This window comes from Fulmarus glacialis, unplaced genomic scaffold (assembly GCF_000690835.1).
Source record: "Fulmarus glacialis isolate BGI_N327 unplaced genomic scaffold, ASM69083v1 scaffold5909, whole genome shotgun sequence".
Classification (NCBI taxonomy): domain Eukaryota; kingdom Metazoa; phylum Chordata; class Aves; order Procellariiformes; family Procellariidae; genus Fulmarus; species Fulmarus glacialis.
The window spans coordinates 3,923-20,544 of NW_009235109.1; the positions used below are offsets into that span (position 1 = coordinate 3,923).

At 36.8% G+C, this 16,622-nt stretch overlaps 1 protein-coding gene across 1 annotated transcript in view; it reads right to left on the reverse strand.

The window, feature by feature from the left end:
• Positions 1-603: 603 nt before the first annotated feature.
• Positions 604-16,622, reverse strand: part of RNF38 (ring finger protein 38) — a 42,742-nt gene continuing 26,723 nt past the window's right edge. Inside the window, exons 5-11 of the mRNA XM_009585880.1 lie at positions 15,797-15,967; positions 13,806-13,967; positions 10,634-10,740; positions 8,976-9,060; positions 7,336-7,457; positions 6,301-6,400; positions 604-1,066 (exon numbers count right to left, since the gene is read on the reverse strand). Coding sequence (XP_009584175.1) covers positions 1,004-1,066; positions 6,301-6,400; positions 7,336-7,457; positions 8,976-9,060; positions 10,634-10,740; positions 13,806-13,967; positions 15,797-15,967 — 810 coding nt within the window. The 3' untranslated portion in view covers positions 604-1,003. The remainder of the gene's footprint in view (positions 1,067-6,300; positions 6,401-7,335; positions 7,458-8,975; positions 9,061-10,633; positions 10,741-13,805; positions 13,968-15,796; positions 15,968-16,622) is intronic.

A 16,622-nucleotide genomic window follows, 5' to 3' on the forward strand; every position in this document is an offset into this window, starting at 1 on the left:
GAAGAAGCACGTAACTGGCAAGCCCAGATACAAAAGTTTAAAAGGAGAACAGAAAAGCATTGATATTCATATTAGCAACTGAAAATGTTAATATTGCTAAACTATTTGTGTGATATTGCAACTTTACATTGATAAAATAACTTGTAAATCAGCCATTTAAAAATCCAGACTTTGTAAGATATGCTAAAAATCCCAAGGTTACTCATTTATGAACAATCAATGAACTCTTTAGTGGTACACATTTAAAGCCTCCAATGAAGGGGAAGCATAACAGCTGTTTGAATAGTAGGTAGAAAGGTCTTTATACCTGTGGTACATCGGGGAGGAAATACTAAATATCTGTAATTGCTGCACCCATCGCATTCAGTGTGCAACTGCAAACACAAGGAAAGGAACCAGTGTACAGTACTAGTACTGTTTAAATAACACACAAGATTATACATTGCAGCATAATTTCACTACACACATACGTTCTCAGTACATGCTGGTATATAGGTTCTCAAACACACATGCACACTCAGTTACAAACACACTTCACGCATCCTCTCAACAAGCAAACACATTCACACCATTCATTACCACTCACAGTATCTGAAGGCTCTATATAAGGTAGATTGCTATATTGTTTGGAGCTACCACTTTTTTTTTCCTTTTTCTTTTATATAAAAGCACATGCTAAAAGATCACGTCCACAGTAATCTCGCAGCAACACTCGGAATGATCACACAAAAACCAGGGAATGTTAGTGCACACACAAAATTAAGCTAAAAAAAAAAAAAAAAAAAAATCTTTGGAGTTCCAATCACACTGTTAGTATAACAACCCCATAACTGTGAAGACTAGTTATAAGCTTTGTAATTGACTAAGTCACACAGTGCAAAGTAAGGTCCATTGACCCTTTCGTGTAAAGGGTAGGCTGGAAGCCACATGGGTAAGTTCAATAGATAGTTCATATATACATGTGACCAGGAACACCCAAACCAGATTTGTGCTCTTAGATTGGTCATTCTGAATCACGATGCACTTCCGAAGCATCAGCTCTACAAATTGGGCAGGTACGATTTGCCTGTAAAACCAGAAACAAAAGAGGATTTACTGTACTGACAAATACATTGTTAAGGTAATGTGTCTATGACACCGAACACCTGTGACCATGAGGTCGCTACCTTCAGCACTCGAGTACTGAAAAGCAATTCAAGAGTACTCAAAACAAGAGAAGACAAAGTGTGCTTATGCCTTTCTTTAGTTTGTTTTGTTATGAGTGGTGTGATAAGTTTGCCAATTCAAAATTATGTTTACAAAAAAAAAAATTGTGCCTTTTTAAAGATAAAGCAAAACAGCAAACTAGGCTTTATCTAAGTGATGGTGATTTTATTAACGCAATTAAGAAGCTGTACTGTGTGCTGCAGAGAAACCCACCAAAACCACACTAGCAACCTTGGGCTGCAAAGAAATGTCTTATGTGAGGGTGTCATGTTGTCACAAGCTCTACTGATCAGAATCACATCTCTTCATACTATTTATTCAGTTATTCTCACAGAAACCCACCCTATAGACCTGGTCAAAGCTGAAAGCTGACTAAGGAAAAAGGGAAGGGGTTTTAGTAAAGAGAAAGGAAAAAAAAAAAAGAGAGAGAAGATGACCTGATGGAACAGGTATTCAAGTAACACACACAAGCAGGTCTAAATTTAGCCCTTCAGTAAAGCACTCACTGAAAATATGTCCTGTGACTCTTTTACTTTTATAGCTTCCTTAAAAAGATAAGACAGATGAGAAGTAACATTCCTTAAGCTCCTGGGAAAGTATTTCTGCCTTCCCCTTTTCAAATAAAGGCTAATTTCATTTTAGAAAATGATGACAAAAAGCCCAAAACAACTATGTAATATCTGTGATAAAACATTTCCTTTGCGAAGGGCAGAGTGAATATAAAGTCTTCCCTGCCCCAAATTCTGTATTTCATAGTTCCCAAAATTGCAGGACCAACCACTGTCAACTCCAAGTTTTTCTAAGGTAGCCAAATTTTTCAATGAAAATATAAGTGAGAACATCAAGAAATGTGGCTCTGCAGGTGAAAATTCAGAAATCATTGCCACAAATTTCAAATCCAACAATAAATGCCAACGAAAGTAACATGTTATTGCTGAAAAACATTATTTAGTAATGCAAGTTAAAATGAGGGTATAATTTTTTCTGTCAATTACTACTGTTATTACTGTTTTATAGTTTATATCTTAGTTATTATTGCTTTATAGTTTTTGTAAAGCATGGATTGGACAATCAATTCAAAATTTACTTCTTGCTCTTTCACTAGCAGTTTTGAAATTACTTGAGGACAATGCCATTACTTGGTCACTACTTTGTACCTGCATTATTCTAGGTATTATTCAGCTAATATAATTTTTAAAATAAAAAGACATGTTCTTCAAAATTCAATGGATTAATGAATCAAGAGGTGCTTAGATAAATAATTAAGTCTCTACCATTTGTAGCATGAAACAGAGCATTCCGTGGGAGTAATTTCCTGATACGAATTGCAGAAATAAATCCACAGTGCCAGGATAAAATGAATACTCATGGACATTGCAGCACTGCTTTTCAAGATCCTACATGAACATCTGTTTTAAATTTAGTTGCATTCTTGTGCCTTTCATGAGATTCATTCCCCCTTCCTGGAATTAACATGACTCTTTGGTGCAAAAAGAGGAGTAAGGTGGACATAATATTGACCTTCTGACTAGCCACTCTTTTGGGCGAACTTACTTTTCATACTGTAAGGAGAGAGAGCTGCACAATGAATTAACCAATTTATTTTTTTATATTTTATAGAAATTTATAGCTAAAGTGAACTGCATTTAGAATAATGAATCTGTAGGGCTAATAGAATCCTCTAAAAAGCATTGCACTAGTGATGGTGTTAGTCCATCAGAATCAAACTAAACTATAGTTACAGTTCATTTTTTCTCATATATAATACAGCATTTCCTACCAGAATGTTAAATATAAACGCAAGTTTTCCTTATTACCGGTTCTAAACCCCAAGGGTGAAGGTCATGTTTTCAAGCTATCCTTTGAAATGATGACTAACTCTTACTTTACAAAAGAACAGATTTCTCATTAATTCATATTTGACTAAAGGATTTAGGATATTAAGAAATAACGAAATACTGTGAAATACGAGAGCTGACAATACTATGAAAAGCAGAAGGGTAACCACCCTCTTGTTAATTCTGTTTCTTCCACTGTATTATCTTCTTTCACAAATCTTTAACCTTGTTTAGCCAGGGAAGTATAAATTAAAGTGGGCAACCTAATGCACTACAAAAGAACATTTCCTCTCACTGGCTCACACTACCTAAAAAGGTGGTACTGTACATTATACAGTAGCATTATACCAGCAGGACAGATCAAAACTTTCATGCATAGACAAGCTACAAAACCTTCTTCGATGCTTTTTTTTTTTTGCTCCATCATCACCAACAGGCAGTGGAGTAAACATTTTTCTTTTTTAAATAATCAGATTGGATCACTAACCTCTTATTTAAATCTTTCACTGACAACGTGGTGAAACTTAAAAAGAATCAACTTGACTCCATAGTTCTAGAATACAGATAGCAAATACTTTCTTCAAAGAGACAAGATTAAATCAGTGAAACACAGGGACAAACTGGTAACTTTTTTCTTTTTTTACCTTGTGGAAAAAAGTTACAAGTACTGAAAGCGACGATTTTCACCTTTCCTTGCAGAATTTATCAACATGATATTGGCTGGATGATGTGAATTAAGTGGATGTGGACATAATTATACTATAAACATATAAAACAAGTTGTCAAATACATAAAGGAATGGACAGAAGCAGAAGTATAGCCCAAAATATCTTCCAGTTATCCTCATTTCCAAATGTTTGCTGCTTAACTGTAAGCAAGTTTAGACAGAGGCTGTGACTAAAATTGGCTAGTATTACAGGTAATTTGTTATAGTTTGCAAAGCAAAATAATCTTTATCTCCATACACCATCTTCATACTAGTGTAACTAAACCCACATGGTGTAAATATATTGCCTTAGCAATCCTACACTACACTGCTTTAACCTTGCCTAGCTTATTTTGCATCCAGCTCTGGAATACACTATGTCAATACAGGCAGTTTTAGGTGGATATAACTGCACGCCCTTTAGGTTTAGACTGCCTATCTTTCACCTCATTCCCCCACCTAGCTGACACTCTTATGCTCATAGAGTTTTTCTATGACAAGATAACCTTTAGAAAATATCACACTTGAAGATCTGTTAGAAAATACATAGTTTCTAAGCTGGGACAGGAACATCAGAAAAAAGCGTTTCACCACTACAACAGTACATCTACGATTATGAAAATAAAGACTAAACTAAATTTGCTTTTTCCACTTTGCTGTTCTGAATTCGATTGCTAGTTCATTACCAGTTGAAAGTACTAAATCTAACTGTAGAACTGCCACACTGAGTCCCCAAAAAGCTTAATTCAATATATTTGTCTGACTCTTGAGACCAATGTCTGGTAAGAAAGAGAGTAAGTACAGGACAAGCATGCATGATACTTCCCTGACATGTTCTTCTAACTTCCAGCAATCTGCAGATCAGGGGCTCTGTGAATCAGAGGTTTATTTTTTTGGCATTCATAGCCTGGAAAGAGCTGTCTTTTTAAAAATCTATATAATCAATTTAACCTATATAGACCTATAGCATCCACTATCTCACAGGCCGTGCCAAATTATCTTACTCTTTTTTCATAAAATGGAGTGAATACTATCCCTGGATACTTTGTCCACACCACAAATGAATTCAGAAGTTTCATGCAATGAAAAGACTTGACAAATCTAGTGTGAACACTCAAGAGGTGTGGAGAATACCACTTGAATAGATATAATCTACTCTTAATTTGCAGTTAGTGAATAGAACAGCATACATCTAGCATAGATATATTGATAATATTACGGGGTGTGTGTGTGTGTGGCTTTTTAATCTGACAATAAAACAACTAGGTGTTTACATTCTTCTTGCTGATTCTCAAGTATGTACATGGATTCAGAAACTGAAGGACCCCAGTTCTACTGAAAGTTATAAGCACTGTTGTGGAAACATTTACACTGGCCTTAGATTTTGTAGAAGTCTTAGACTACCATGGGTGCTGTAGCCCAAGAGCAATTTCATATCCCAGTTTTTAAAATCCTTCTCATTATTCTTGGTATCTTGTTAGCCAAAGGAATGCTGTCAATATTAACTTGATTTTTTCATTCTCTGCACTGAGTATTTTAGTGTATGCCTAGGATATGCATTTTCTTGCTTTTATGAAGTGATAAAAGCAAGGGTTTTTAATTTCTTTTTCTGAAAAAACAGACACCATCCGTAATCCTCTAGGGACTGTATCCTGTTATTAACATAGGATCACTGCAGTTTCAAATGTTTTACACAACAGACTACATACAGATTAAACTAAAGCTGAATAGAATAAAATACCAAAAAAAGGTGAGGCGAGATGGGGATCAACACCTTGTTGGCAGTAGATTTAGCTAATGCAGCTTGTAGAGATGTCCGTGTATCATCACCTACTTATTGTGTTTCCTGTTCTTCACACCTTCTGTACTGCTGCTATTTTTTCTGTCCTCTTAGTGGGCTGCCCTGATTCTATATCCTTTCTTTTCTGCTCAAATTCTCTCGGAAGGGTATATTATAATTTTGTAAAACTATAATTTCTATTTGTATATATTACATTTATATATATGTATATATTACATTTTTATATATGTATATATGCATACACATATATGTACACACATAACACATTTTATTTGTGTTAATAGCACGTTAATAGCAAAGTGGGGGAGGAAGGTATTAGTACTTATTCTTGCAATGCAGGATATGTAAAACAGTTAAAGCCACCATCATCACAGAAACTTTAATCACAGATACTTCCTATATTATTATGTTACTTCTTTGTTTTCAAGTCTTCTTTAATTTCACAGATTACTTGAATTCACAGTCATTGTTTTGTGCAAATGGAAAACACAGTAAGATCTGTCAAAGAAAATAATTCTCTTCATATTCATTTTTCCTTGTTCCAAAGATTACAAAGAAACTTCCTTCATCAGCTGTTAGACAAGTATCATAAGTAGGTAGTGCTTCCACTCTGTTGGCATTTCTAGCCTAAGTATTAGAAACGTGAAACAAGATGAAATGAAGTGGAACAGCAAAATACCCCCACCCCTTCCCCCCAAAATAAAGAATGAATTCTCTGTAAGACAGGATTTTTTTTTTTTTTTTTTTACCTTCAGCCATTTATCAACACACTTGGCATGGAATTCATGGTTACAGGGTAAGACTCTAAGTAGCTGCCTTGACTCAAAATCACACATGCACACCACACACCTAAAAAAGACAACAAAGTTCAAATGTATCTTCTATGTAAGAACAACAAATATATATTCCATACAAAACTTTACAGGTATGACTGCAACATGGTAGCTCCTTTACCCCTTGGTAGCTACACTTATCTATATCTGTGGTTGAAGATGTGTAGTGTGACAACGTAAACTGAGAATTGCTGTTATGGTTTGGATTTTTTTTTCCTGTGCTTTCAAATCGCAAAGCAAATGCTCCTGCTCACAGGAGTTCACAGACCCAGCCAATAGAATGGATGTTTAATCAAAATTCAAAATGGCGGAGATAATGATCTATAAAGTTCACTCCCTACTGATACTAGTAAGTCACACTGAAGGTCACCAAAACTGGAATACCAGAGAAAAATCCTTACACTGAAGTTCAAACACTAGACAGAATTTGGTACTAAGTCACTTTAACTACTTTCATGTCTGTACTGCCCTTTCCACTTTGTTGTGCAGATCTTTCAAACACAGTTAAGTTAATGGGTTTTAAAAATAAGAAGATGCACTCTTAAACCACTGACCAAGCTCTATCAGGAGCACTTGAAACTTCAACACTTTAAGCTATTTTAACATAGGCTAAATTCCAAGTTGACAATGTCACTTTAATGTCTAGTATGCTGAACAAAACCTGGAACACCTTTACTTCATTTTCATTTTTAAATGCTGAGGAATTAAACTGAAACATAGCTAAATGATGTGAGACTAGATAGAGATTTTAAGGTAAGGATAAATAGTATTTGATCTGGAAAGCAATTAAAAAAAAAAAGAAAATTAAACTGTTCACTGACACGACTGCTTTTAAAGCCCTTCTGGCCTAGCTGAGGCTGCAAGTTGAAGAAATGAAAATATAGCCAAGGTGAAGAAATGAAAATATAGCCACCTAAATTATGGACCTTTGAAAGAGACCAATGTACTTACAATGTCTGTTCTGACTGGTGGTTGTTTGGATTGAACCTGTAGGATGGAAGCTGCTCAATGTCCGCCTTTGTCAATCCTCGTGGTTTGGCTTCTCCCAGACGTTCTGCCAAATTCAGCAGTGCCTGCAAAACATGGAAACTGGACATCTAAAAGTTCACTGCTCAAAAAGGCTCCGGTTCCACTAGAGGTGGGGCTGCCATTACACCTCACTACCCCTGCTGGTAGCATAAAACACCCTTCTATCAAGAAATGTTTAGAACCTTAGTTCTCCCCTACAACAAAAGCCCCATGGAAAGTCTTTCAGAATTCAACCATCTTTCTAATTATGTAAGATGTTCTCTTTGGAATTTCAAAACTTCCAGGACCCAACCTCCAATTAGTCCTGTGGCTGCACACACAGCTTGGTAAGTATTTTGCTTCTGAAGGATCCCCCCACCTGGTTATGAAATTAATAGTGCTGGTAACCACAAAAAATCATCAACAGATTTGCTTCCTAAGAATATGCAAGTCTGGTCTTGTGAGAGAAACCAAGAATTTAATGGGAGAGGTTCTTATTCCCACTTCTCATCTTGGGCTAGCTGAATTGAAATACGGAGATTTTATCCTGAATCTGGAAAACAAATACATATCATCAAACTTTAAGCACTTTTTTTGCTAAATTTCATGTTCATTTTCTACAAGCCAAGCATTGCAATTAAAAGCCTCTAATGTAAATAATTTGCACTCTGTCATGTATGTAACTTGCACTCCTTCATAATGGACGTAGGAAAAATATCACTATAAAGGTGATGGAGAACCAAGGCGTAGAAAAGTTAAAAGACTTGGTGAAAGCTGCAAATGGTACTGATCACACAGACATTTCTAATACTGCCAAACCTAGGGCCCAAATTCTCAGAAATAAGATGATGCTTCTTCTGAACTAGCACCAAAGTTATTACAGAAGTGCTCATTGTTAAACTGAAAATGTGCAACTACACAGAACTCTTAAGGGGAGCACAGGCAAAGAGATTCAAAAATAAGGATTGATGATGACTGTTTGAAGAGAAATTGAACGGAATCCAATAGTCTCAGAACCAGCAAAGTCACAACAGCTGAGACTGCCCCATAATTATCTAGGATACTAAAAAGGGTTCTACATCTATAGATGTGAATTACTGTATCCTCCTGAGGGCCAAGAAGAAAAGGCAGTAAGGCAGTTTTATAAGCTTTACATTTAGATTAATTAATCTATGACATTAACACTATTTTGTATTAATACTATTCTGCAAAGTTATGCACATAAAACCACTAACTTACCCTGTTCTTTTGAAAATGCTTCACTTCTGTTTGATATTTAAAATCAATTAAAATTCAAAAGGAGAAGAGTAGCATGTAGAACATAAAAGCTGAACAATTTAATTATTACTAGCCTGGAACGGTGGATTCTGGGAAAGAGCAATAGACAAAAAATAAAACTAAGCACTTCTAACATCCAGTATTGCAAAAAAAATCTGAAAGGATGTTTTCTGGATTCTGTCTTCACAGTCATTATATTTATTTGAAAGACAAAAGCAGGATTAAAAGCAAAATATAATGAAATTTTATGTATTGCTTGAGCAATTGATCTGTTCTTTAAAGGTAATTGTAGTTCGCACACCAACCTCATAGTTTTCTACCTCTCCATCTTCCACATCCAACTCAAAGCTGAAAGCTGGTCCAACTGCAGGTGGCACTGGGAGCATTGATCTACCATGAGAGCAAACAATTATAAGATTCAACATCTTGCTGAAGGAAAGCACAGAAACAACTGGCAGAGGTAAAATTACCTTATTGATCCTTCTCAAATCAACACGTTCTCAAAACGGGTAAAAATGTTAAGTTTGAAGTCAAGAATAGACATTTGAAGTGAAAGAGTCAAATGAAAAAACTAATTCTGCCACTTTTTGACACTGAGAGTGCTGCCTTTTTAATTGCACGCATGTCTCAACTGATACTTCCAACCAGGCTCAGCATTATTACAAAAACTAACCTCTTGATTATCACAGATTATGGAGCTAAAACTGACAATGAATTGACATCCTAGTTTTAAATATGTTTTATTTCTTTAAGTAGATAAAATAGCAACAAAGATAAGGAATTCTAAGTTCACTTAGCTCTCCAATACAAAAGCCTTGAAACTTTTGTAAGCCTGAAACACACAATAAAGATAAATAGCATATGCTACTGGACCAACTTCCATACCGAAGGCAAGCGCAAACTCACTTTCTCACATACTGTGATGCTGGCCAAAGCACAATCTCTTCAGATAGAGAGGCAAGAGAGAGATGTTTTCTGGTTTTATATTCAACAAGTGTTTTTACCCCCCCAACATAGTCCTATGGGTCAAAACTTAACACACAGACATAGAAATCACAAATTCACAGCACTAAAATACACTAAAATCCCACTGAAGTCATCAGGAATTACTGTGCTACATCATGTCCTCAATGGACAGGCAAGAAGCAATGACATCACTCTCAGACTGTAAGATGCAAAGTTGAACAACTTCACTGGATCAGAGTTCTGGTTCCATTTTCATGCCACGTCTGAAACTGCAGAGAGAAACTACAGATCTGGTGCGAATGTTTGATTATTTCCTTGTCAATGTCACCTTTACCACCAGAAAATAATCTTTGTTTTCCAAACATTTCATACTTATTTCCAAAACAGAACACAGAAGAGTAATAAATTTCGTCATATACCCAAACTCCCCCACAGAGGGTGTACCATAACACATTACAGATAATTCCTAAATGCTAATTGTCCCACATATTTTCCACAAACAGTGAATCAGAGGCAGAAAGGAAATTCAACAGCTGTAACAGATTCGCATTTCAGCCAATAAACACATCACAGAAAGCTCCCACCCCTGTGTTTCATAATTAAGAACCAAACCAAATGAATTTATTCCATAAGTGAAGACTCCTAGAACTTCATCCTACACTGTAACCATGCCTCTGTAAGAGTATCCAAGAATTTAGTTTTAAAATTTGTGAAGATTTTACGAAGAGTTCAGAAACAAGAGGCTACTGTGGCTCAAAAAACCTACAAAACTACATTGGACAAAATTGTCCACTTATATTTTTCCTTGCTCAAGGGTCTATCTTATTCAAAACAGGCTGAAAAATTTACACAAAAATGGAAGTTTTCCTCCTCTCTGGGACAGCTGAACTATGCCTGTTCTCTAGTAGACTCCAACCATAAAAAGTTCTGAGACTTTTGTTGAAAGTCAAATGACTTCTTAATAGCCTACATGGAAGGAAATGTACTTTGAACTTACAGCACGTAAGGTAATAGGCTGGGATGGTAAGGGTGTGGTGGTATTGGCTGCTGTGATCGGTATCTGCTGCGCCCTGTGAGTCTTCGAGGCATAAAAGGTGGGTAAGGCTGCAAGAAAGAAGAAAATAAGCTTCAACTGGAACTTGTGGAACCGGAACTTGTGTCCAGTTCTGGGCTCCCCGGCACAAAAGAGACATACTGGAGAGAGTCCAACGAAGGGCCACTAAGATGGGACTGGAGCATCTCACATATGAGGAAAGGCTGAGAGAGCTGGGACTGTTCAACCTGGAGAAGAGAAGGCTCAGGGGGATCTTGTCAATGTATATAAATACCTGAAGGGAGGGTGCAAAGAAGACGGAGCCAGGCTCTTTTCAGTGGTGCCCAGTGACAAGACCAGAGGCAATGGGCACAAACTGAAACACAGGAGGCTCCGTCTGAACATCAGGAAACACTTCTTTACCGTGAGGGTGACCGAGCATTGGCACAGGTTGCCCAGAGAGGTTGTGGAATCTCCATCCTTGGAGACATTCAAAAGCTGACTGAACATGGCCCTGGGCAACCGGCTTTAGGTAGCCCTGCTTGAGCAGGGGGGTTGGACCAGATGACCTCCCTTCCAACCTCATCCAGTCTGTGAGTCTGTGATTCAACATTTTGTTTTCTTAATCATAAAATAAAATGAAATCTGAATATTGCAATCCACTTTCAATAAATCATCATTAAAAAAATCCAGCCTCTGCTCAAATCTAAAGGAACCTCAGCCTCAATTTGAAATGATTCCCACCAATAACACACAATCATACCATTCCATGTGAAAAAGTAGTAACACACAACAGAAATCCTTCCGAGCTCTTGTGTGCTTAGTCTTGTGTGCTTAGTCTAGTGTGCAGGCTGGTTTGGGAAACAGGACTTGAACTTCTGACTCTCTTGTAAATATAAAAGCCCAGGCTTTAGGCCTGGTGCTATTATGCAGGCTTACACACAAGTGGTTGAGTAAAGAAGCCTTTAAAAGAAAAAAAAAAGCCTTAAAAATCTTTAAAAAAGATTTTTAAAAAAAAAAAAGTTTTTTAAAAAAATTTTTAAGCAGTGGTGAATATTTACATTTATGTTAAAGAAGAGTTGAAGCCTTTCAAGTGTATGTGGAGAGTTTAATCAGTACAATTTCTGCAGCTGGACAATGCCTAAAGAGACAGACAAGCCTAAAGCTTCAATGTATTCTTTCAACGGATAAAACAGGGCTTTATTGTCATACTTTTTTTCATTTGCATGCTAAGTTCTTTACTTGTCTATTTAAGTTTTCATTATAATTGTTCAAAGTTCCTTGCATTACCTACTAAAATGGGGACATCCATGATAAAAAATTTCCACTTAAATGCAAACTGTATTTTTCCAGAAATATTCAAAATACTAAAATTTTTTTAGTGATTTTTAAAAATGAAATTCATGTACCACTACTAAATTCGTATTTGAGGGCCTTGAGACTTTTTTTTTTGGAAACAAAGAACACTCAAAGCCTTCACTAACATGTTTTTCTTCTTGCATGTTTGAAATTTAAGAAAACGCAAAAGCCCAACACCACCAATGAGTAACCTAAAACCCCCTAACTTTACAATGTGAAACATTATTAAGAGGTAGCCATGGTCATATATAAAATTTACATATGAATATAAACACAATGCAAAAGAGCCAGGGTCTTTTTCTTGAAAGTGAGATCTCAATCTAGACATAGCAAGTATCAATTTTACTGCTCTGTGAATTCTGCAATCCAAAAATATAAGAGAAACTGTTGTGGTCACTGAGGCAAGAAATGCAGCCATTCCATCATAATTTTAATATAAATAAAATTTTATAAAGATTTAAGATTGCTTTATAGAAGACCATATGATTACTTGTAATACACCTCTATTCTACTCCTCAGTGATATACAATCCAGAACTGAAGCATCAGAGAGGACAAATGCTATATAATCTGCAAAAACGTGGTATTTTGTTCCTTGTCTACTTTAAAGACTTGGAAATCAAGAAAGCCTCACTCCAACCAAAATGTTTGTGATTTGACTGTAATTCATCTAACAAGCATACTGAATAAAATACAAGCAGTTTATGCAAGTTTTTAAATGTCTTTGTCTCCAGAGTGACTCATAGTGACTGAAAACTTCATTGAAAATCTGTACACCTTTAGTTTAACAATGAGCCGAGTATTTTTTTTTTTTCAATGGTGGAGACTTATGTGAACCTTTATAAGAACTGCAGCAAGCATTTAACTAGGTTGTGTGATTTCAAGGAGACTAATTAAAGAGAAGTTTTCTGTATATTCTGTAGTCACAGGGCCTAAAATTTCATTCTCCTTTAAAATTTTGAATAACAACATGCCTCTAAAACCTTCTGTCAACTTGATGCACAGGTCAACCGTTAAAAAATATCAGAGTCTATACTTGAATTCTAGTTATTTCTTCAAGCATTACACAGGCAGGAGAGGTTTTTAGAAAAATAACAAAACACACAAAACTACACCACCAACATCTCAGGACTAATACAATGCAGATTGAAGTGCACCACAAAGATTCTACAGGTAGCACCAGTATTGGACACACTACAGAAGCACAAAATTCAGCACAGACTTTATCCTGCACCAGGTTTAAATTTTTTTGTGCTGCTGCAGTTGAACTGCCTGTAGATCCCCAGAAAGTTGGCTTAAAACAAGCTTGGCTGTCTTTATAACATGGTGCAGCCTAAATTATGGAAGCACCCTATACAACTGCTTGCTAGCAAATTGCAAACACTCTGGAGCAGAACTACTTTTAAAGCAGTCTAGCTTTCCTGACTTGTGGAAACTCAACATATGATGAAGAATTAGCTAAAAGTGACAGCAGCTTTTCTAAACTGTACTAATTAGTTTCTGCAGTAGAAGTCCTGGACTGTGTGGCAACACGGAATGTTTTCTAAGTAACTGTTACAACACTCTGCAGATAATGTTATCAGAAATCCTTTGCTGGTATCATTAAGTTACCCTTAACTTGACTAAAACATGCTTCAAGAAAATACCACAGTATGCAGCTATAGCCAATAATGGAATACAACTGCAAGAAGTGCCACTTTTAAAGAAAATGTACTACAGAATAAAGATCAAGAATGTTAATTCAGCATGAATGAGACAGCACAGAAAACAATACTTACTACACCAAATGACACCTCCTGGTGTAAAGGATCATGGGTTAAGAATTGGAGAGGAGCTGAGGGAGGCAGTGTTGGTGGATGGGCAGAGGGAGGGTATGTAAAACTTCCTACAGGAAGATGTTCTCCAAGCAGTTCTACTTCATTTTCTATCCTTTGAAGTGGCTAAAAGGAAAAAAAAAAAAAAAAAAAAAAAGAGAGAGAGATAGGCTTTGTTGCAATAATAGAGATGCAATTTTTCCCCAATAGAGAACTGCAATCCCAGCTGTATATTCTGAGCTGCTGTGGTCAATTTTACAGGGTAAAAAAAAACATTAAAAAAAATTACAGGTATAATTGTACTCTGTTTCACATAGTAACTCTGTGAACAATTCCTGCGTCATTAACACTAGCAAAAAGCAAAGACAACACTACACATTTGATATAAATTCACCTTTTCCAGCTAGCCATGCTTATAGACCAGGAATTTATGCGATCTAGCAAATATAGGAGTGGCCGTAATTTCCTGTGTCTTGCATTTTTCAGGACAAATATTTGCTCTCCTTCTTGCCAGGCTGCTCTCACTGTACAACTATGCGAGAGAAAAAAATAAACAACCATAGACAAGAACTGAAATTGTGCCAGAAAATCTGAAAAGTGGAGAGGAAACATGGCGACTCCAGTGTATTAAACTGCTAATGATAACTCAGTAATCAAGCAGATGCTTCCCTAGGAGGGTCATGCAAGCAGTCCTATTAAGAGCACACAGTCCAGAGGTTTCAGAGGCATGAGATTCCAGTTCAGTATTGCAATCTAGTGAACTGTAGTACATCAGTCAGGCCCAAAAGTGCTCAAGAAATAACCAGGAATTGCCATTGTTTTATTAATACACCTTTCTGTTCCTGACACTGAATTCCACCATTTCAAGAAAGTCAGCTAAGAAAACTACCTTGTGGAACCAAAGGAATATTGTGTTTCCCTATTATGCAGAGCAAACTTTAAACACAAGGTATTCTTAAACCACTAAGATACAAGCTTTTTGCCAGAGCTGAAAGTTGACAGGCAAGCCTAGTCAGTAACTTAACTAAGCAACTCAAGCTAAAACCCGAGCCCATATATTTTCTACAGGAAAATCTTAAAAAGATTACCACTGAAAACCGTATTTTCCCAGCTGTTCTTCCATCATCATAACAAAGTAATTATAACCTTATTCACACCTGAGACATGGCATGGAGAAGTTTCAGCAGTGTTTGCAAGTAACAATGAAGCTGTTTTCTATTTCTGCATTAGTGAAATACTGGCATCTTCTAGTCAGACAGGCAAACAAATAGACACTAGTATACAGATAACCCCACAGTAAGACCTGTAGGCCAGAACTGAAAAATCTAATTTCTCCCCAAATCCAAAACAGGGTCACATTTTCCCATGTTTGCACAGTCCCTATCACTAAGCCAAGTCTGCTTGAGCAGAAGGCATGAATAACTTTCACCAGTGGACAAAGGAAAAAAAAAAAAAAGGGAGTAAGGGACACTGTAGGCTCCTGAATATCTGGACAAACTAAGGTTGTTCTAGGAAAAGCACTAGTCATTTAAAAATTAACTGAGAAGTAATACAAGAGAAGCATGTAATGAAAGTAACATTCTGTGCTTTCTTCTCTCTCTGCTAAGCTTTTCTCTGAGACCACTACTGCACTACACAACCTCCTCTGGATTCTCTTCTGCTTCCTGGGAAAGAAATACCTGAAGGAATAGTGGGTGAAGCAAATACACATCTTTTTGACAGAAGGCCTATGGAGAAACAGCACGGACAACAGCTGATGAAATCTGAAGAGAAACATGGTGAACTTTAAAATTATTTTTTCATCTTCACGCTAAGTGGTTACAGACTTGCTAAGGAAGCGTAAGTGCAAAACCCTATTACTTTAAACAAAATCCTTCTGTTTTCTCAGTGTATCAGCACTATTTGCCCATCCAGCCCCACCAATTCTATGGAGAGAGACGTAAGAAGCTACTTACCGACCGTGACTGCTGTGCTTGGAAAGGAACAAACTGTCCTGGAGGAGGCAAGTGAGGAGGGTGGTGTGGAGAGATATGAGGAGGATGCAAAAGGAATGGGTCACTAGAAATGAGGGGTGGAAATGCTGCATATGGTACAGGTAGGTGCTGGACTGAGCACGCTTGAAGCATCTGAAATAAAATGAAAACAACATATTTTTGTCTCTAGCACAAACATTCCCTATAGAACATTCTATATTTATTATGGAAAGATATCATTAAAACAAAGCTGTTCTCGTGCTGCCTTGGAAAAGCCTCCATAACACACATAAATAGTAACTCATTCAAATACACAAGGAACAGTGATTAGTACCGAACAGGCTCTAGAAGTACCACAGTGTGACATCTGGTAGGTGCAAAGCAGCTCTCACTCTTCATGAGGTCAGTGGGAGTTAGGGCTTTCAATACTCCAGGATTAGATAGACTTCTAAGTGATAAGCAGATACATTTATCCTAGTTAATTTTATTTTTCCCACATATTACCTTCAATATGACACACCAAAGCAACGGCCTTGCAACCATTTTATGCTCTAGATGGAGCTGAGGGTCTCCCAGCTGTCAGACCATGCCTTAAAACCTCTGTTGCCTCATACACTAAGAATAATTCATAAGCTCTGTTCAGTTCTGCACCTTGAAGAGAGCCTCATGCTGTGAAGGCAGCTGCCTAAGCGACAGCTACTGTGGGAAATAGCCCTTTTTCTCTCCTCCTTGAAATTCCTCATACAAAAGCAACTTCAGGCACTAAAATTTGAACACTAAAGTGATGAAGGCACTGCAGGGGAGCAGG